At 46.7% G+C, this 20,657-nt stretch overlaps 2 protein-coding genes across 2 annotated transcripts in view; one reads left to right on the top strand and one right to left on the bottom strand.

Moving 5' to 3' along the window:
- CDH13 (cadherin 13) overlaps positions 1–20,657 on the top strand; it is a 1,008,841-nt gene that overhangs the window by 923,093 nt on the left and 65,091 nt on the right. The gene's annotated exons all lie outside the window — the stretch shown is intronic.
- Positions 14,198–15,520, bottom strand: LOC123805820 (actin-like protein 7A). The gene has a single exon (XM_045818586.1). The coding sequence runs from the start codon at positions 15,518–15,520 to the stop codon at positions 14,198–14,200; it is 1,323 nt and encodes a 440-aa protein (XP_045674542.1).

Here is a 20,657-nt window from a genome sequence, read left to right as displayed (position 1 = left end):
GAGAGCTCAAGGTTTAGCGGACAAAGGCACACACAAAAGATGCTGTCCCCGCCATCCTGCCCTGATGGGCTTGATTCGGAGCAATAGCACTGCCCGGGCTCTGCGGTGGCGCAGGTTATCGTGTCTGCCGGCGCAGAGTCTGCCGGTGACTCTGTATGTGTCCACATGCCTTCACTGTGTCTCTATTTGTGCCTGTTTTTCTGGGTATATCCTTTGCTCTCTCCACTTCCTTTGTCTCCTGCTCTGTATTTCCGTGTCCCCCTGCCCTTTCTCCCTCCCCTTCTCTGTCTCTGTTCGCATCTTCTCCCTCTAGGTCCATCTCGCTCTCTGTCTCTTGGCCATCTGTTCTTCTCTGTCTCTGGTTCTCTCTTCCTGTCTCCCTTCCTCTCCTTCCCTCTGCCCAGTCTTTTCCTCTCCTTCCTGCTGCTTCCTCCTTCTCTCCCTCCTCCTGCTCCTCCTGCTCCTCTACTTCTCTCTCCTCATTCCCCCTCGTCCTTCCTCTTCTTCTTTCTGTCTCTGTCTCTCTCTCCTACCTCCCCCATCTCTATTTATTTTTCTAGCTCTAGCTCATTCCAAGACATTTTGTGACTCAGCTCCAATAACCCCATTTCATTTCAAATCACTAACCAGGCACTCAAAGCTTTTTAGCACAGTTAGAAATTCTCCACCTGACCAAGATCCTGCCAGCCTGATTCTGGTCTAAAATGGGAAACTTCCTCCCCATCTCCAGCCCCCACAAAACTTAGGGACTTACTTCTAACAAATTCCTCGTTCCAGCCCACATCTTGTCTTCTATGATGAAAAGCACGTCTCAGGCACTGCTGGCCCTTTTATGCACCCTTTTATCTCACCAGGGAACGTTAAAATCAGCGAAAGGCGCCTTGATCTCTAAGAAGCCTGTAACTCTAAAGACAGGAGGTGTCCAGACATCAGAGTGAATATTCTCACTAAAAAGTCTGGGTTATTAAAACGTGTTACAAAGCCAGTCGCACTGTGCTCTCAGCCAAATCAAAACGGACAGCAGTGGTGTAGTGGCAGATGAAATTCTTCCTTTTAATAACTTGCATCTCCTTATCCTTATTATAGAGTTAATACAGTTCACAGAGGAAACTTTTGGAAGGGCAGTTAAGAATGAAACAGACAATAAAAAATCTGTAATCATTCCACCCAAGGAGATCCCCCCTGCAACAACTGGAGTGTACCTGCTTCGATCATCTGTCTGAGTGCTTTCGTTATTTATTACTGCGCCGGCTCCCACCATCCATCTTGCTTTGGAACCTGTTATTTTTACCTCTCAGTGTATGGTGAGCAGCTTTCTATGTCAAGAAATAGTTATTATTTTTAATTGCTGACTGGTATTATTCTATTATTCGATTACATGACTATACTCATTAGTTTATTCATTCCCTTACTGTTAGATATTTCGTTTCAACTGTTGGCAATTATTTAAGAAAAAGGTCGATGGGCATGCTGGTGGCTACATTGTTTAATGCATCGTTAATTTTCTGAAGAATTTTCAGAAAATACCTTGCTTGAACAGAAGTATTAATATTAACATTAACTTTTGTCATATAAAGAATTCTTTGTTTTTTTTTAATACCTAGACAATCAAATTTACATTTTCCCTATGAGTTCGATTGATGTTGTGGTTAGAAAGTCATTCCCTGCTCCAGAGTCATGTCAATACTGCCGTGTCCTAGAGCAGAGCCGGTTCCCACACTCTGTCCTCTCAACACATCATGACAAAGGGACAGAGCCTGTTCTCCTCACACACAAGGCAGGAGCTGGGCACTTTGCAATGACATTACAGTGTCTCTGGCACTTTGCAATGACATTACAGTGTCTCTAATGAGGAACAGACTTGTGCAACCGAACTTGTTGGCTAATTATTGTCAGAAAAAGCAGCTCAGTGATCATTATACTCACATGGCAAGGACTGACAGCCTTTGCCCCACGTTCTCCAAGAAGGAGCTCCTACCCTTCTGACAGCATGGATGGGACTAGAAAGTATTATGCTAAGTGAAGGAAGCCAGGTGGTAAAAGACAAATACCATATGATCTCACCTATAAGAGGAACCTGATGAACAAAACAAACAAGCGAGCAAAACAGAACCAGAAGCAGGGAAACCAGGAACAGACTGACAGGGACCAGAGGGGAGCGGGGAGGGGGCGAAGGGCAGAAAGAAGGGGAAGGGTCTAATCAGTGAATAGGTATAAATGACCCATGGACGTGGACAACAGGGTGGGGACTGACTGTGGGATCCCGGGTGTGGGTGGGGCAGGGGAGACCAATGGGGGAAATTGGGACAACTGTACTAGAACAACAATAAAAAACAAAAACAAAAGAAGAAATGAATAACAGACATTAACCGGTGCATCTTTGATTTGCTTACTTCGGGGATCCGCTGGCAGCTCAATAATTTTGATCGGCCTGAAAGGACTTATTTCATTCTCCTAACAATCAGGGGATTTCTGGTGAGGCAACTGAGCAGCAATTTCATCCTGAACATTTTTCAGACAGATCTCATCTTGTCCGGGGTCTGTAGTAAACAGCTCTGCAGCAGAGACTTCTGCCAGCACAGTGAACATAGAAGATATGTGTGGAGGAAAAATACTGTCCCCACCCATGTAAAATTACCTATCACTGCTCAACATTTTCTTGGAAAGGATCATTCATCTAGGGAGCTCGAGTGTTTTCAAGAAGCACTGTATCTGTGAGGATTGAGTTTGGCTACATATAAGAGGAACATTCAAAATGATAGTGGCTCAGAGAAGACAGAGGTTTATTTTTTTTCTCACCCAAAATAAGTCTAGAGTAGGCACCGCAGTCCAGGGCTTGGGTGGCCGTTCCACAGACCTGTGTGGGGCCCAGGCTCCTTCCTGCTCACTATCCTCCCACCCGCCCCACACTACCCCCCACCCCACCGCGGGAGCCCTCCTCCTCACAGTCTGTTATGGTGCTAGTGCCCCAACCTTTGTACCTGCATTCCTGCAGCAGGAAGGGGAAAGGGGGAAGAAAAGAGGTGACTTCTTTTCTTTAAAGGAGACTTCCTGGGAGTCAACCAGGTTTTTATTTAAATCTCATTGGCCAAAATCGGTCATATGACCATACCTAGTTGCATGACATGCTGGGATATATGGTCATATCTTTACTAAGGAAGAGTGGATATTGTAAGGTACCCAGAAGTTTCTGTCATGGGGCTTGAACCTTTTTATGTAACAAAAAATTATTGGTAAATTTTAAAAGATGAAAACATGCCGTGACTTTAGATGTTTACACAATCAAAATAATAGATATGTGTGTTTCTAAAGACAACTGCTTGAAAAAAAAAACACACAAGGATTAGAGCTGTCCACCCATTCATTTACTGAATTCACTTAATGGTGTTGATTTAGAGCCCACTGTGGGCCTGACACTGCTCGGTGCTGCCCGTTCACGGGTGAAAGAAGTGGTCCCTCCCTGCAGCTCCCAGGGAGCGCATAGTCCTATGGGCAACAGCACGTTCTGCAAAGGACAACACTCCCAGGAAAGAAGGAAGAAGGAGAGAGGAAGGGAGGCTGGTGAAGGAAGGAGGGAAATACGTTGTTCCCTCAGAGAGTAAGAACCATCGATCCTCAGCTGGGGAGAAAGAGCCAAGCCACAGAAATTGCTTGTTCCCGAGCATCTTGAGTGTCTCGCTCGTCACCAGACACCTGAATTCCCCAGAAACCCCACTATCTCCACGCCTTGTGCAGGTCTCTGTCTCCTGGGAACTGGGTCCAGACCAAAGTAGGCAAAGATGTCCGCAACCTCTGGAGAAATATACTTTGAAAAGGATGATAATAGTATGATGAGTACTATGCCTACCATTTTTACGTGAAAGTTTGACAAAGCACTGTCACCAAAGTCATTTCATTTTCACAACCATCCTGCAAATGAGAAATTCTCAGTCTCCCTTTTGGTGATGAAGACAGTGCGACCTCTCTGAGCCTGTTTGTGGAAGGAAGCCACACGGATGAGGTGTGCAGAGGCTGCGATAAGAACACCTGGTGCATCATTCACCAGCCATTGTGCCCACCTCTGCATATCCTTCCGATGTCGGAGGAGGCATGACCTCCACAGGCAGGCCACCCTGACCTTCCGACTACCTCCCAGAGCTCTCTGAACACCTAGTATAACCCTCATTGCACTTTCCTGTTATTCCAGCCTTAATTGTCCATCTTCCTGCTAAATTTCAGGTGCTCTGAGAGTAACAATTGTGTGTGTCACCTTCCCTGATAAAGTGCCGGGGCCTCATCAGCACCTTTTTAATTAAGGAAGCACTTTAGGCACCTAGCACTTCAAACTTTCCAGGGGCCTGCAGAACTGTCGGGGACCTGAGCACATAATCCATTGACTCAGAAATTTGAAAGCAGCAAAATTGAAATGAATAAATATTGACTGCCCATAGCACCATGACGACTGTAGCAGGTTAAATTTAACATTTGTGAAAATGTCTTTCCATTCGCAAACCATTTGTAAAGCTTGCCTTGCAAGAATGTCTGAGTATGCGCTAGGGAAATCACAGGGAATTATTAATGAAAAATTCCTCATAGCCAAAGAATTCCAAAAGCAAAAAAATTGTTTTAAATTCAGTTCAAATATTTTACAAGAGAAAAAATGTATTGGCACTGTGGGTGCATTTTGGTATGCTTGATATGACTCGGGAGGAGACCACCAGACACAGAGAATACCCTAGAGTCTCGGAGGTCTTAGAGTCCAAGCCCGGGCCAGGGTCTGGCATGTGCGAGTGCTCAGTACCTGGGCATGACAGGAGTGAACGGCAGCAAGGCTGGGGCGTCTGCGTGCAAACGAGTTTGTGCACAGACAGACACGGTTTGTCGCTGTCACTATGACTTTTCATCTTCCAGCACTGGCTGCTGTCTCCCAACCATGAGAACACAGGCGGGTGGCCCTGTTTTAAACCAATTCTGGGAGGGAGGCCTGAGCAGGACGGGCCTCTAGCTGGCCTTCCCGGGGCCACGGAAGGGACATCAAACAGCCTTATCCATTAGCCGGCTCTTCCTCCAAAGCCTTGATGCAAATTGAGCCTATTCTTTGCACACAGAATATCTCAATCAGATCCGATTTAGATCCCCATCTCTCTGAAAACGGCAGCCTACTTTGTCCTGATTTCGTCAGGGTTTGTTTTTGTTTTTTTAAGTCATTTCCCAGTCTTCCTCCCTGGACATGGAGGTTTTTGGCTCTGGGGTAGAATTCATTCATGGGCTCACACTGGTATAGATTGCAACATACAGTGATGAAAATTCAGTCCCAAAAGATTTGTTAAAATGCCCAGGTCCAGTTTGTGCTCGTCTTCCTGTGAGTCATCAAAGCCCTTTTCTTTAACGCCTTGTTTAATCTAATATTGAAGCCCATTTGAAGAAATTACAAAAAAATGATGGGAAATTGAGCAAAAATCATTGGCTGGCTGTGGGACATTTTATTCTGCATCTTCTAAGGCCTCTGGAAATAGAGGGCAAAAATCAGTTCGCTTGAAAATTCAGATTTCGTCATCATGGGCATTCTCAGAAACACAGAGGCGTGGTAGCTTACCATTTATTGGGAGGAAAAGGAGGATTTCAAACTACTGTTTTTTTGGTTTTTGTTTTTGTTTTTATTTTTTAGAGAGGGAAGGGAGGGAGATAGAGAGAGAGAGAGAGAGAAACATCAATGTGCGGTTGCTGGGGGTTATGGCCTGCAACCCAGGAATGTACCCTGGCTGGGAATCGAACCTGGGACACTTTGGTTCCCAACCCGCGCTCAATCCACTGAGCTACGCCAGCCAGGGCAAACTACTGTTTTGAGAAAAGAGAGAAGGCTTTCGAAACCAGATTTAAGAGTTTAATTTGGGGTGACTCCCACCTTTGTTTTTGTTACAGAGCTGGGATCATCGTGGATTTTTTTTTCACTATGTGGAATCTTATGAACAAAATAATTTAACAAACAAATAGAAGCAGAGATACATAGAAGAGACTGACAGAGGGGCGGGGGTTTGGGGGCTGGATAAAAAGGGTAAAGAATTAAGTCAATATATATATATTGACTCATAGACACAGAAAACAGTACAATGAGAGCCAGGCACTGGGGCGGTGGGGAAGGGGGAATAAGCAGGGACCGAAAGAGACTTGACTTTGGGCAATGAGGGCAGGATGCAGTGCGCAGACAATGTTTTATTGAGTTGTACACTTGAAACCTGTATGGTTTTGTGAAACAATGTCACCCCAATTAATTTAATTTAAAATAACCCGCCTTTTAAATTTTAATCAGAAGTTAAAGGCCAAATAATAACACTTCTACCTGGGGAAATTAAGAGAAGAGCCTCTCTCTACTCAAATATATTATTAACATCTCATCTTAATTAAATGTGGTAACTGACCTCAATAATAGGATTTGGGGTGAGATCATTTCTGGTTTTGTTGTTATTGTGTTTTTTTAATGAGTTATTTCTTTCTTGAGTCAACACACAGAACTTGAAATATAAATGAATTATTTACAGTTGTGTCTTTGTAATTTTTAATTAAAGCGCTGTTCTTTCATTGGAAGTTTATGGTAGCAACACATTTTATTGCCCACTCCGCTGTAGAATTTTTAATTATTTATGTAAATATATTAGCATAGCTGACTCTTGCTTTTCGTGGTCAGATTTTCTATTATGAAGAAGCCAGTGGGAAACAAGGCCGAATAAATTAAGCAACTGATTTTTAAAGATTTAATATCTTCATTGGATAAAAATAGAATTCTGGCTTTTGTAATGATCCAAAGATGGAAGATTTTCATTATTAACCTCAGTCAGAGGTGTTCGATGTGGTTAATATAAAACAGCTGACCATTTGGATAAACAGTGGAGGTTATTTTACAGTGCAAGCACCGTTTGAACACTTGATTGCATATGTTGCTATAAATTTGCCATCGGCCAGACTTTCATTATTGAAAGCATGGTTTCAAATTGGTTGCATTTGAATATAATTATGATGGTCATTCTTATCTGTCTGAGAAACTAATTCTTAGAACTAATACAGAAAATATTGACAAATGTTAATACTGTTTCTTGCCCAATGTTTTCCAAGCTGTTAAATCTGCTTAGCTGGTTTTTTTAAATTTTAATAAAGGCATTTGAAATAGATGAGGTTTGCTACAGAAGCAACCAACATAGCATTGACTGAGAAAGCTACACGCTTCAGGGTTGCAATAGCAGTCAGTCAGACGGGGGAAATGGCTGATTTATTTATTATCTCAGCTGTCTGTCAGTCACCCACACCGGGTAGCTGCACACTCACCCCGGGTCCCAGGGAGGGCTCCTCACGGCCTCAGCACGGCCACAGGTACTGAAACCGCAGTCAGGGAGTCATGTACGTAATGCAGGAAATGCGTTTCATCATCTGCTCCCACCTTGCTTTTCACAGGAATCTCAAAGCTTGTATTTTCAAGTGATGAAACTGTAAACTGCAGTTCTCCCACACGTTTAATTCTGGGCTTTTTTCGTGCATTCTAACAGTGTCAGAATCTCACGATAAGCTCAGACCTTCCATAGCTGTCTTGAAACAGCCTTAGATCCCTCTGTGAGGGCTCTGACTGTGCAGCAGGACCTCTGGGGCTGAACCAGGGCTAAGAGGGGGTAAGCCCCTTCTTCAGTCACTGAATCACTCCTTCATCCCACAGATGTTCAATAAACACCTATCACATGCTGGGCTCTTCTCTAGGCATTGGGGATACTGCAGCAGCAGAGACAGTCAAAAATATCTCTCATCGAGGAGATTATATTCCAGTGGGAGAGAGAGAAAATGAACAAAAAAAAATAAAATAAATAGCATAGTAACAGGTGACCAGTACAAAGAGTAAGGCAGAGAAAGAAGGGGGGCTCTGTAACTATAGACAGGGGCCGGAGAAGGCCTTGCTGCTGATGTGACAGTTCAGTAGAGAACTCGAGGAAGTGAGGAGTGAGCCATGCAGCTATCTGGGAAGAATCCTCCAATCAGGAGAAACGGCCAGTGCAAAGGCCCTGAGGCAGGGGGGTGAGACTGGGGCGGGGAGGAGGGTCAGTATGCCTGGAGCAGAGTGAGTCAGGGCGCAGAGGAGAGGAGGGAAATGACACCAGAGACATATAGGGGTAAGAGTTTTTACTCTGAATAAGACCAGAAATTAAATGCCCTGGTGGTTTTAGAAAAAAAGCCACCTGGAGGTGGGAAGGGGGTAAGGAGAAGGGAGACCTCAGACCACTGGGAAAGGTGCCACAGTGATCCAGGTAAGGGGCACTGTGGGTGGGGACCTGAGTGGGGGCAGTGGGAGCAGTGAGAAGCAGGCAGATCCCGGACACATTTGGAAGGGAATGGGGACAGATTTGCTAACCAATCGTGTGAGGGATGTGTGTGCAGGAGAGAGAGAGAGAGGGAGGGAGAGAGGTGATGAAGGTTGACTCCAGGGCTTTTGTCCTAAACAACTGGAAGAGCGGGGTGGCCCAGCTGCAAGACAGGCAGGCTCACTAGAGAAGTGGCATGGGGGAGGGGGAACATCAGGACCTCGGTTTTGATCATGCAGAGTTTGGGATGGAGGGAGCAGGTGACCTGGATAGCAGGGAGAGTCCAGTCTAGAGGTAAAAGTCTGGGTATCATCCACATTCAGAGGGAATTTAAATCCCTGAGCCTTTGACGCACCCAAATAGGTGAGTGAAGACAGCCAAGAAAGGAGGCTCAGCACTGAAGCCCTGGGACATGCTAATGGTCTAAGGGGTAGCCCCACCTGGCATGCTGTGCATGCGGGCTGCTTCTCAAGACTCGCTGAGCCGGCACAGTCAAATACAACGTGCTACTCTAAAGCAGCGGTCTCTGCAGACGCTGCTTCCTCGGGCCCCGGGGTGGAGTGGGCACCCTCAGCCCAGATCTGCCCTGGGTTGCCTTGGCTCCCTCTCCTGCCATCAGCGTGTTGTGCTCCTCCTCCTCCAGCCCACTTCCCCACCACCGTCACGCTCAGTCAGCCCCTCGCTCAGAGCTGTGCTGACGTGCTCACAGTCACAACAGAGTAGCTGCATTTACTTTGTCCCAGACACCGTTCTCTATGCCTTACACGTATAATCACCTCTAATTTCACAACCACCCTGTAAGGAAGGTGCTGCAATTTTGCCCCATTTCACAGGTGAGCACGATGAGGTTCGGAGAGATTCGGGAACTTGCCCAAGGTCACACAGACTCACATGCAGGAAGTCCAATCAAAAAGCAGGTCGCTTTACCTCTCTGCTCTTCTGCCTCCTAAACCAAAACCAGAGGAGTTCAGCCCTCACTGTGCAATTATAACTGGCCCAATAGCTTTACAGTATTTCAATTTTTCACAATAAAATTATACATTCTAGTTCTGATGTCAGCTGACAGTCCCGAAATCTAGAACAACTTTCACCACTGAATACCAACACAAACATACCAGTTAGTGCCAGACTTCCTGAGTGCAAATCTCTGTTCATTCATTTTCCACATGTGTAACCTTGGGAAGACATTTAATTGTCATGTGCCTCAGTTTCTTTACTTGTTAAAGGTGGGAAATAATACCGAGGTTATAGAGTCACCATGAAGGATAAACTGGGTGAGTCAGTAAAGTGCTTGGAGCACAAGACCTAGCACATAGTAGGCACTGAATTAACTGATTATCCCTCTTAGCAAAGACTGTTGCCGTTCTCTAAAGGTGGCTCGAGAGTGAAAGGAGCATTTTCCTATAGTCTGGTTTTCATGCGTCATAGACTATCAAAGAAGTCTATGAAAGCACTCAGTAGCAATGAAAGTGGAAGGTAGTCACCACTCCCAAGAATGATGATGGGTGTCCACCTTTGCTCCTGGAGAACCCTGCTGGTGGTCCACAAGCCAGCCCAGGGTACCTCACTGCTAAAATCTCGTGAGGGCAGCCTCTTCCCCTTCCTGGGAAAATTGAAGAGAATAGAGAGAAGTCCCTAACCATTGTCACCTACCATTTGCCTGCCCACAAGCAAGTCCTCAGAGATGACAGAGCGAATGGATACTTGGTGAGCCACTATTAAAGATAAGACTTAAACAGCTGATTTTTGAAGGTTTGCAGCTTGGCTTCTTGGTGGACAAGTATGTTTGATTTTGCAATATTTCTGGAGTGTATGTGAAACATAGTCATATTTTCTGCTAGTAAAACTGTTTCTGGTTTGGGCATTGGGATTAAATTTATCAATATTTTAAGATGCTCTGCAAAGCATGTGATGCCATGCAAATAACCGTGACTTACAGAGACCGTCACCCAAACAAGTCTAGGGTCTGGTTGAATGTGTAAAGTGAGATGAAGCAAAAAAATTACCTACGAGTGTAAAAGGAGTTTACACTTCAGAACCTCTAATTATTTCTAGTACAAAATCTGTCCGGATCCACGGCTGCAGGCAACAGAAACCATCAGCTATGTTAAGTGGAATAAAATGAGAATTTATTAGATCAATATCAGGGATCACAGAATGGACAGGAGGTCAGAGGATACACAGAGAAAAATGAGTGGGCACCAAATAGAACTCAAGAGGGGAGGCAGTAGGGACTACCACAAAGGGAAGAGCCTGGTTCTCACGCTCCACCTCCCATGCCGTGAACGGGAGTTCCACTCACTGCCCCCCACGTCACTCACTGAAAGAGCATCCGATCTGCTGGAGCTGAGCAGCCCATCCCATAACCACTCCTGCCGTATCCGGGCAAGAACGGAAGTGAGTTGTTAGCTCCCACCACCAAAACTGCACAAAACAGGGGTTTGTTCAGAAGGGAGATGCCAACTCCTTGGCAAACTTTCAGGCTACAGCTGTCCCCGTAGCACTCTGTGATGCAGGGTGCTTGTGATGTGAGAGACAAAATTCTGCATGTCCAGCTATTGCACTACCGCACTGAGAGTGTGTCTGTCTCAGAGCAAGCACCAATGGCATGGGGCAGAGGCCTGGTTAGTCTTCAAGACACCAACAGTAGAGACTGACTCAGAGCAGGAGGCATGGCCTGTGGAGAAGGCTGGTGAGGTTCTGGGCAGGGGTACTCTCAGAGCAGAGAAGGGGGGCTTGGGCGAAGGTGGGAGGACCTGGTGCTGGGACCCCGGTGAGGTGAATACCGCTCTCCTTGGGCACACCCTTTAAGGGAGTGCCAGAATCTCAGCCATCAAGATAGATCGTCTTTCAATGCAGGGTATTTTAATAAAAGTGAGTGCATGGATTCCTGTTAAACAAAATATCAAAAATTTTCAGCAAACTGGGGTTATGTTACTGATTTTTCCTGTTGCATCCGGCTCTGAGATGAGTCAGCACAGTGCTGTGAAAGCGTCCTTTCCACTTCGGGCCTGTTCCTCCTGCAGATTTAAGGGGTGGGACAGAAACGTGCTGTGACTCTGTGAGGGCTCAGGGGCAGGGCTGCAGGTTAAGGTCCCCTGTGCCTGGCAGCAGTCTGCATCCCATTGGGCTGGGCGGAGGCGGTGCCCTTTCTGCAAGAGTCAGAAACAGTGGACAAATGGTAACCCCCTCACCCATGGAAACCCGTAGTGGGGCTCAAAAGAAAAGGAAGAGAAACCCATGCATTTAAAAAAAACTATACTATCAAATAATTACGTTTAAAAGGATTAGGGGAAAAGAATTTAGGAACCATGAATGAAAAATAGAGCATAATGATCCAGAAAAGGGAAATGTGAAAAATAAGTCAACACACTATCTAGCAATCCGATTGCACCTTGGCTCATCCCCGCTCTGGGCCCCCGGCAGTGGACGTGGTCACCTGGGCCTGTAGATGAGGGACCGAGGTGCCACCGTGTGCTGGGGGTGGAATAGTCCGTGAGTAGAAGGGATGGAATTCAAATCCACATGTGTTTATGCCAAATAATTTTTTAATCCTCACCCAAAGATATGTTTACTGGTTCTAAAAAGACAAAGCGTGAGAGAGAGAGAGAGAAACCTTAATGTGAGAAACAGCAGTCAGTTGTGGACTCCCATACACGCCTGAAGCAGGGATCGAACCCACAGCCTTTTGGTGTGCAGGACAGTGCTCCAGCCAAATGAGGCACCCAGCTAGGTCTACGCCAAAAAATTTTTAACAAGAAAGTATTTCTTCCTTTTATTATATAAAAGAAGAAACTATCTTTTTTTTTAATCTGCACCCAGGTAGCTCAATTAGTTAGAGCTTCATCCTGATACGTGAAAGTTGTGGGTTCGATCCCTGTTCAGGGGACATACAACAATCAGCCATTGAATGTACAAATAAGTGGAACAAATTGATGTCCCCCCTCTCTCTCTTTCTCATCTCTCACTAAAATCAATCCATAAAACTGAAAAATTTTAGTAATTTAAGATAACTATAAGTTGGAAAGCAAAATTAGCTATTACCCCCAGGCTTGCTGGCCCATAAACCTGCGTGCTTCACGAGCAGCACAGCCTACACAGGCCCTGGGAAGCTTCAGTTGTCCGTCCTTGTCTGTCATGTTCATGAGTAATGGGGTGAGCATGAACATCTTAGAAGCAAGGTAACCATAAATATCCAAATGCTGTGGAACGGCTGAAGCTAATACTGTGCCATAGGGCAGAACTGAAGAAGTGCTCTGTGTTCCTGGGTTCCCTCTTCTCCGTAATCCGAACAATAGCCCTAGCCCTAGCCCTAACCCCAACTCTAACCCTAGCTCTAACCCTAGCTCTAGCCCTAACCCCAACTCCAAACAAAAATATCTTCAGACATTGCCAATGTAGCCTGGGGGTCCGAATTTCCCCCATTTGAGAACCACTAGACTAAGATGACTTCCAAATACTTACTAAAACTGTTCACTTTTTGTGAAGATTTTTTTTTCTACAAGGGTGATTGTGTAAGGATCAGATGAGGAAATTCATAAAAGCTTTTTGAAAAAAGACTACGCAGTTGTTTGGCCTTCTATTTGTAATTTTAATTTAAAAATACAGTGTAATGTTTAGGCCTGGGATGGCCTGGAGAGTCCCACCCTCCAGGCCACCTCCCATGCCTCCCTTTCACCCAGACCCTCACTGTGGGGGCTTCTTGACTTGGGTTCATAGACCCTTAACAGGTCTGAGATAGTATATTTCTGTGTGATTGCTTTCCTCTGTAATGCAATGTACTTTATTTTATGAATTTTAAAATACTATTCAGAGAAGGGTACGTGGGCTTCATCACCCTGCCAAAGAGGTCCAAAGGTTAAGAATTAACCAAACTTCAACCCGCCCAGCAGTGACTGTTCATGACGTGTTGACGTGTGAGGTGTTTGAGCAGAAACTGAGATGAACAGTTCCTCCTGTCATACTTCTTTCTCTGTCATTGTACCCAACTCTTAGCTGATCTCCTGGCACTCCAAGGTAAGGCCGAGACATCCTTGATGAACTGCAGGAACTCCAGGTTCCTGTCTGTGGCTACCTCTGCTTTCCTACTCCAGCTGCTGGTGCCCGCCAGCTGTGCTTACTCGCCAGGCCTGGATCCTGGGTCTGCCATGTAAATAGGTCTTTCAGGGCTGTCCAGGCCAACCTGGAGGCTATGAGGGTGGTTCTGTAGGGCTCCTCCCCAGGGTGGTGGAGATGCTACAGCTCTGCTGTGAGTGCTTGAATGTGTGTGCCTTTGCATGGCGGGGTCGGGTTGTGCAGGAGACTCAAGACCATAGGAAGACCTCTGGGTCCTGTGTAAGAGACAGAAGCCTACAAGATAATGCTGACAACTCTTGTCATTGCCTCCTGGAGACCAGACCCTGGTATTCAGGTGCATTGTGGGAGATGGAACCACGACAGCCTACTTCCTATCTGTGCTCATCAGAAGGAATCTTCTTACACATCACAACAGCTCGTAATCTATCCTCACACCCCACCTCCAAGCAGATTTTAGCAAAACAGTGGTTCCTAAAGTGGGAAATACACAAAATAAGAGACAGTGCAATTTTAGAGTGAGTTTCCCCCAAGAATTTTTAAGCAGTTAACATGTGACACATGTCTTTTTCCTCTGTCATCCACCCCACCCCCACTTCCGATTTTGTGTCGGCAAATGTATATGTTAAGGCAGAGCCGCACGTACATTCTTGTTAAGTCAGGAAGCAGAGAAACACACTGCGGAGGAGAACAGACTGTTTAATCCTGCCCCAGTGAGCGTGCTGGCTCAGCTCCCTGCGTGCGGGGAGGTGCTCACGCGGCAGAGCGGGCACAGGGCAGCCACAGCGACCACGCTTCCCCAGAGTTCAGAAGCACCGTCTGTAGAGGAAGAAAGGCCCGTGCTCCTCGTACTCAAAGCGGTGGACCCACAGTGCCTGGAAGCCCTGGAGCGATGCCAGGATGGAGCCACCCGTCCACACCGCAGTGTCTCTTCCAGGCAGCACGTTGACCTGGGGGTTGTCATTGGGGCACAAGTTGCTCAGCTCCTTCTGCAGACGGTTGGGGAAACCACTGAGCATGGTGCTGCCCCCGCAGAGCAGGATGTTCCCCATGAGGTCCCGTTTGAGGGCGATGTCGCACTTGTTGAGGCAGGACACCGTCTGGGTGTGGAGGCCCAGCTGCATGGACTTGATCAGAGACGGCTTAAAGAACATCTCCGAGCAGAGGAACCTCTCCTGGCCCAGGCTGATCTGCTGCCCGTCTGGCAGAGTGTACTGGATGGTGTGCACAGTAGCTGGGACTTTCTTCTCTTCGATGGGGTCCAGGGCCACGAAGCAGCGTGTCTTCTTGATGTCCTCCACGATGCCCACCTGGTCCTCAGTGAAGTGCTTTCCATGATTGTTCATCAGGTCCATCAAGTAGGCTGTCAGGTCAGAGCCCGCATAGTCCAGCCGTCCCGTGATGCTGGGCAAAGGATAGCCTTCGTAGATGGGGACCACATAGGACACGCCGTGGCCGACCTCCACGACCAGGCCGGAGGTCCTGCCGTAGGAGTACATGGACAGGCGGGACTGGTAGGCGATGTGCATCGCAGGCGTGTGGAAGGTCTCAAACAGCATCTCAGCGTACCGCTCTCTGTTGGTGTGCGGGCTCAGGGGTGGGTCCGAAACCAAGACCGCGTGCTCCTCCGGGGCGATCTTCATCTCTTGCTGGAAGAGATATTCCCAGATCGCCTGCACAGAATCCCAGTCCACGATGATGCCGTGCCGCAGAGGGTTGATTAGCTTGAGATGAACCTCCGGATTGAGGAGCTCCTGCCCCACGAATGTCTCTTTGCGGTTGTCCCCCGTTTTGGCGGTCTCCATGTAGGGCTTGCCCACGGTTGACGAGATCTTGTGGCTGGGCCTTGGCAGCCCGGCGAAGCCACATTTACAGTAGCCAGTGCCAAGGTCCACGACCACAGCCTTGGTCACCTTTACCTTGGGCTTCTCCTTGACTTCTGCCGACTGAGTGGGTTCTTCTGGCTCGGAACAGGTGTGGCGGACCCATACTGCCCTCTTGGCGGGGCCTTCCTTCACGGAGGCCGTCTGGAGGGCCTGGGTGTTCACGGGGGCCTGTTCGCCCTTTTTCTTGTCAGGCCCATCCCCCATGACTGCTGCCTGCGGGGCCCACGTGCCGTCCAGGGCCATCTTGCTCTCAGGAAGTTTCTCGATCCAACTGGCTTCAACGCCTGAAAGGCTTAAACCAGAGGGCAGCTTGAGAATTTCCCCAACGATGACATCACTGATTATGACATAATCCAGTGACCTAGGGCTCTCTAGGTACTAGGAAACTTTGTCCCAAGGTAGGGTCGATTTGGGTAGTATTTCTGAGGTGATTTACATTTTTTCTAAATTATAATAAAACTGATTCATCTAGTCAAAACACAAAACAATGCAAAAATAGAAATCTGCACCTGGTAGAATGTATAGCTTCTTTATAAGCTCCCATAGAATTTCTTTAAAATTTTATTCCAGGTATGACCTTGCTTTCATCAGGTGAGCTGGCAGTGTCCAGAGGGCCAGTTTCACATCTGCTCTACATTCTCTTGAATTCTGTGTGTCGGGGCTCCTTTTGAAATCTGTAAAGGTGGGAGGGCCGGGGGGTACGGTAGTGCAAGAAGGACATGAAAAGACACGGGTGGAGCCCACACTGACGTCCATCCGAGTCCCTCCCGGGGCGCCCACGCATGAGCTGTTCCCTTAGCAGCTGCCAAAGAGCATCTGGGGGCGAGTGATTACTGTTTGATCTTTTATTCTGAATGCCTGAAAATGAAACATGCCTAGCTCAAAAAGTAAATTTTTCACAAATACTAAAACACACACTGTCTAGTTACTGGAAAAACACATCAGCTAGTCTTAGCAGGGCCGTCTCCAAGTACATCTGTGCATGTCTTAGAACTCCATGCACAGACTTGATCTAAGCCATATTGTCATTCACCCAGGTGACAGCCATTGCCCAAACCGGTCTCCCTCATCCCTGCTTGCCTCCTTGTAATGCACTGCCCTTGCAGCACCCTCCTGATGGGCCTCCCCCCGCACCACCTTTCTGCTCTCTGTCTCCCTCTGGCTGCCTCCTCTCCCACTGTGTGGCCTTCCTCAAGTGTCTTCCCCCTGAGGAACTGTACAGAAACTGTTCGCTCTGCTTTGAACCACAGTTGATCCTCATTATTCACTCATTCTGTTTTTCAAAATTCACCTACATGCTAAAATTGATTCGTAACCCCAAAATCTTTGTGGTGCTTTCACGGTTATTTGCAGACAAGCGCAGAACAGCAAAAATACTCGCGTTGCCCGACATGCACATTTCCAGCTGAGGTCGAAAGAGACCAAGCTCTGCCTTCCTGTCTCAGCTCTGACACTGTAAACAAGTGTGCTTTTTACGGTTGATTTGATGCCACATTTTTCACATTAAAGCTATGTTTAAACAGAAACACACAGAAAACAAACCAAAGTTGTCTAGAGATTGATGGTTATGTATTGATGGATTGGTTGGTTGACCAGGCTTGCAGGGAGCTAGCCCTTCGTGCCTCCTAGGAGCAGCAGTTCATATTAGCTAATGGGCAGGGGAGGGGACTTTGTAACTATGTAGCAAGAAGGGACAGCCCTCACCTGCCTACCTGTCACGGCTTGTCTCCATCTCCAGCCTAGAAGCCTCTTGAGAACAGGGACCACGTTGGCTTTGAACAGCGCCTGGCATATAGTAGGTACTTAATAAATTTTTAATGAATAAATTGCAAATAAATGATTTTCAAGGGCAATTTTTAATCAGGCTTCAGCCTATAGTGAATCATTAGAGGTTAATATTTAATACCGCTTTACAAAATCTGGGCAGATTTTCACTGGAGTCTGTGAATGAATGCTAATTAAAAACCTTTATTTAATTATCACTTGACACTCTTTGGTTTGAGCCTCCCCTTTGGACTTGAGAGCATGACAGAAGATGTTCCTCTGTCTCCACACTCTGCCAGTGTCCCTGGCCAAGTACCTCTGCTCTGCTGAATTTCCCTGAGGCCACCTCGGCAGAGATGGTGTCACCAAGGTGCTCAGGGCACTGCCACCTTAGAAATCTGATGAGGAGCGGTGAGCATCTACATCTCCCTTCCTCCTGGGGAGAGAGAGGCAGCTCAGAGGTCCATTCTGCTTCTCACCGAACCATAAAGCCAGGACAAGGAAGACTCTCACCCCTAACTGAGCCCACTAGCTTGGGACACTGAGAGCTGGATTTCATAGCAAGCAGGGTCAGTAACTCCTAAACTTGTTGCTCAGTCATAACTTCTGGCTCCATCTGGGCTATTAGAGCAGAAGTCAGCAACCTTTTTCCCTGAAGGATCAGATGATATAAGTAATGTGGGCTTTGGAGACCACACAGTCTGTCTTGACTACTAAACTCTGCTGTTGTTGAAAGGCGCCACATCAATGGCTGTGTTCCAATAAAACTTTATTCACACAGGCTGGCAGAGGGCCAGATTTGGCCTGTGGGCCATAGTTTTCCAATCCCTGCAGTGCAACCTTTCCCATATGATGGTATCTTATTTGTCTGTGTTGTATTCTGCACTGTGAGCTCTTGGAGGAAGGCCTGAGTTACATTCACTGTTTTCATCTTGACATCTGGTACAATGCCCAGCCCATAGCAAGCCATCAGCCAACATCTGCTAAATGCACAACTTGCCCCCAAAACACAGGTGTTGTGAAACGAGCCAAGCGGATGAAAGGTGATCTGAGCCCCACCCGATGACAGCCCATCCATCATTGCACCTCCTGCTGTCAGTACTCAAAATAGCAGCAGTTGTTTTTCTGACAACAAATCAAAATAATATTCCTAGACACGTTCAGCAAAAAGCCACTGAGTGTGGGGGAGGCATTCAGATGTCAGCTGGAATCTGCCTGCCCGTGAGACCTAAATAAACTTGTGATAAATCCTGATTTGGTGCCCTGTAGCAACTCAAACACTTCCCCAAGATTTGTGCAAGTGCCTGAGGGTTGGAGAAGGAGGGCCTGCATTTCTAGGGGTCCCTTCTGGTCCCAAGTGTCCACTTCTGACAAGTTAGTTCTGTTTCTTTATTACCTCACTCTCCTGTCCATGCAGTCTGTTACGTTCCACCGTGCCCTTTTCCTCCTCTCCCCCTTGGCACACACACATGCACACTCACCATGGTCATCAGAGTCTAGTGTACATGGTCCACTTAATTGATGTTGGAGGAGAATGCCATTACATCACATCAAATTACTTCAGTCTGAGCCCCATGTAGCCCTTAACTGCAAATTCCTCTCACTGTTCCACCTCGGCATTTTTCCCAGGACACATTATCCCCCGAAATCACCCCAACCTCAGCACATATGGTGGCCCCCCTGTCTAATTTCCCCCTCTGTGCCCCCTTATCAATTTGTAACAGCTTTATAGAGATATGGTTGACACACAATCAGCTGTGCATGTTTAGAGTGTATAATTTGATAAGTTCTGACATAATGTTCGCACCCACAGCACTGTCACCCTGATCAAGCTACTGCACATACCCAGCACCCCCAAGAATGCCCCTTAGTCACCTTCCCTCCTACCTCCTGTACCCCGTCCCCAAGTGACCACTGGTCTGCTTTCTGTCACTACAGATTACTGTGCCTTCCCTAGAATTTCATAAAAATTGAATGTCCTACAGCACATACTCTGTTTTGGTCTGACTTCTTTCACTCATCACAGATGGGGTTCACGCATGTTGTCACTATTCTCTCTTGAGAGCAAAGAAACAAAGCATTCTTTCTACAGGACAATTTAATTCTCTCCAGGTCCTGCCTCCAGTGAGCTTCAGACTCAATGGAAATATGTCAAAAGGCCAAAATGGCCCCCTCTCTTTAGAAGACCCTATGGTTTTAAATAGCATGTTTCCTCCCCATACATATCCTTTTCTTCTTTAGTTCATTCAACAATTGTTGAATAAGCACCTATGTGTGCCAGGCACTGTTGTTGGGGACATAATGGGAATCAGACAAACAAGGCCTTCCTCTGGGGGAATGGCTAGAAAATGAGAAAATGATGGCTCCAAATATGACATGAGGTGACATGAGGAAAATGGACAATGCCTCGGGCTGTCTGAAAGGACACACACCCAGCCAAGGACAGTGGTCCCTTCCGGGGAGTGGAGTGCGAGTTGGGGGCTGGGATAAGTAGTCATCTGTTTCTTTTGTTTACAGGTTTTGATAATGTAATCCCATATTTTTTTAGTTATTTGAATGCTTTTTAATGAGAAATATATGCCTATTGTAGAAAAATTAACAGAGCAAATTAAAAATCACCTTTAATCCCACCACCCTGATACAGCCACCATTATATTTCGTTTGGTTCATTCCACAGTCCAGAGGCAGAGAAACACACTTTGTTTTGTTTTTGTGTAATTAAACGGGCCATGGGAACTGCTATCAGCTTCCTGGGGAGTTGAGTTGTGTTTATTTTTTTTTTAAGAGCTACTAATTTTTGATTAACCAGGATGAATGTAACATTTAAGAGGAATTTAATTATACCCTCTTCCCCTTCTCAACAAAACAACATTATTCCCCATGAAGTGTAGAGTCAAGGCTCTGAGGATGTATGGCTCTGAGCTGAGGAATTATAGGGGACATTTTTCATGTCACTGCCTAGACAGTCATGCAAGCGATCTAACAGTGAGGTATCTCAGCTGCAGGTTACATCCCCAGCTGAAGCCGAGCTGGGTAATAATTCACTTTGTCATTACTTAATTCTGTGATAGCTGCAGTTACTGAGCCAGAATAGAAAGGCTCAGTCGCTAAAAAGATGAGGCACTGTGTGTCACAGTGTCTAGGAACAGACAGGCAAGGGGCAGCTCAATGGGCCGATGGGTGGCTGCATAAAGAAGTCTGATAATGGGTGCAGGGCTTCTGATTCATTTATTTTCTAAATGTCATCTTTGCATGTTTCATTCATCAGCTTGTCCAGTGGACACATAGCTAGGAGGTGCATCTTGTGTGCCAGTCAGAGAGGCCACATCCAAGCACAGGCCAAGCCCCGTGAGAAGCTGTTTTCCCACAAAGTTGACAAACCAGCCTTTGAGGGTACGTGTGTCTAGGACAGCCAAGCCCTTGCCTGGATTTGCCAACATCTGTTGGTTTTCTAATGTCACATTCCCCAATGCCTGTGTGCTAAGGTGTCTGCCTTGAGTGCCATCCTTGTCCACCCTGGCCTCCCACCCAGGACCCTGTAGATCTCTCCACAGTGCGTCTCCCACTTCAGCACCATGGTTAGTGCCCACCAACCACTCAGTGCCCTTCAGCGTGG

The sequence above is a fragment of the Phyllostomus hastatus genome, unplaced genomic scaffold, assembly GCF_019186645.2.
Source record: "Phyllostomus hastatus isolate PE091 unplaced genomic scaffold, TTU_PhHast_1.1 phas_scaffold_345, whole genome shotgun sequence".
Classification (NCBI taxonomy): Eukaryota; Metazoa; Chordata; class Mammalia; order Chiroptera; family Phyllostomidae; genus Phyllostomus; species Phyllostomus hastatus.
Note: the sequence above shows the minus strand (reverse complement) of the source record. Positions and strands in the feature narration are given on the sequence as shown.

Bases quoted from the DNA above. Each gene is read 5' to 3' on its own strand.
- LOC123805820 (XM_045818586.1), bottom strand. From the start codon at position 15,520: ATGGCCCTGGACGGCACGTGGGCCCCGCAGGCAGCAGTCATGGGGGAT.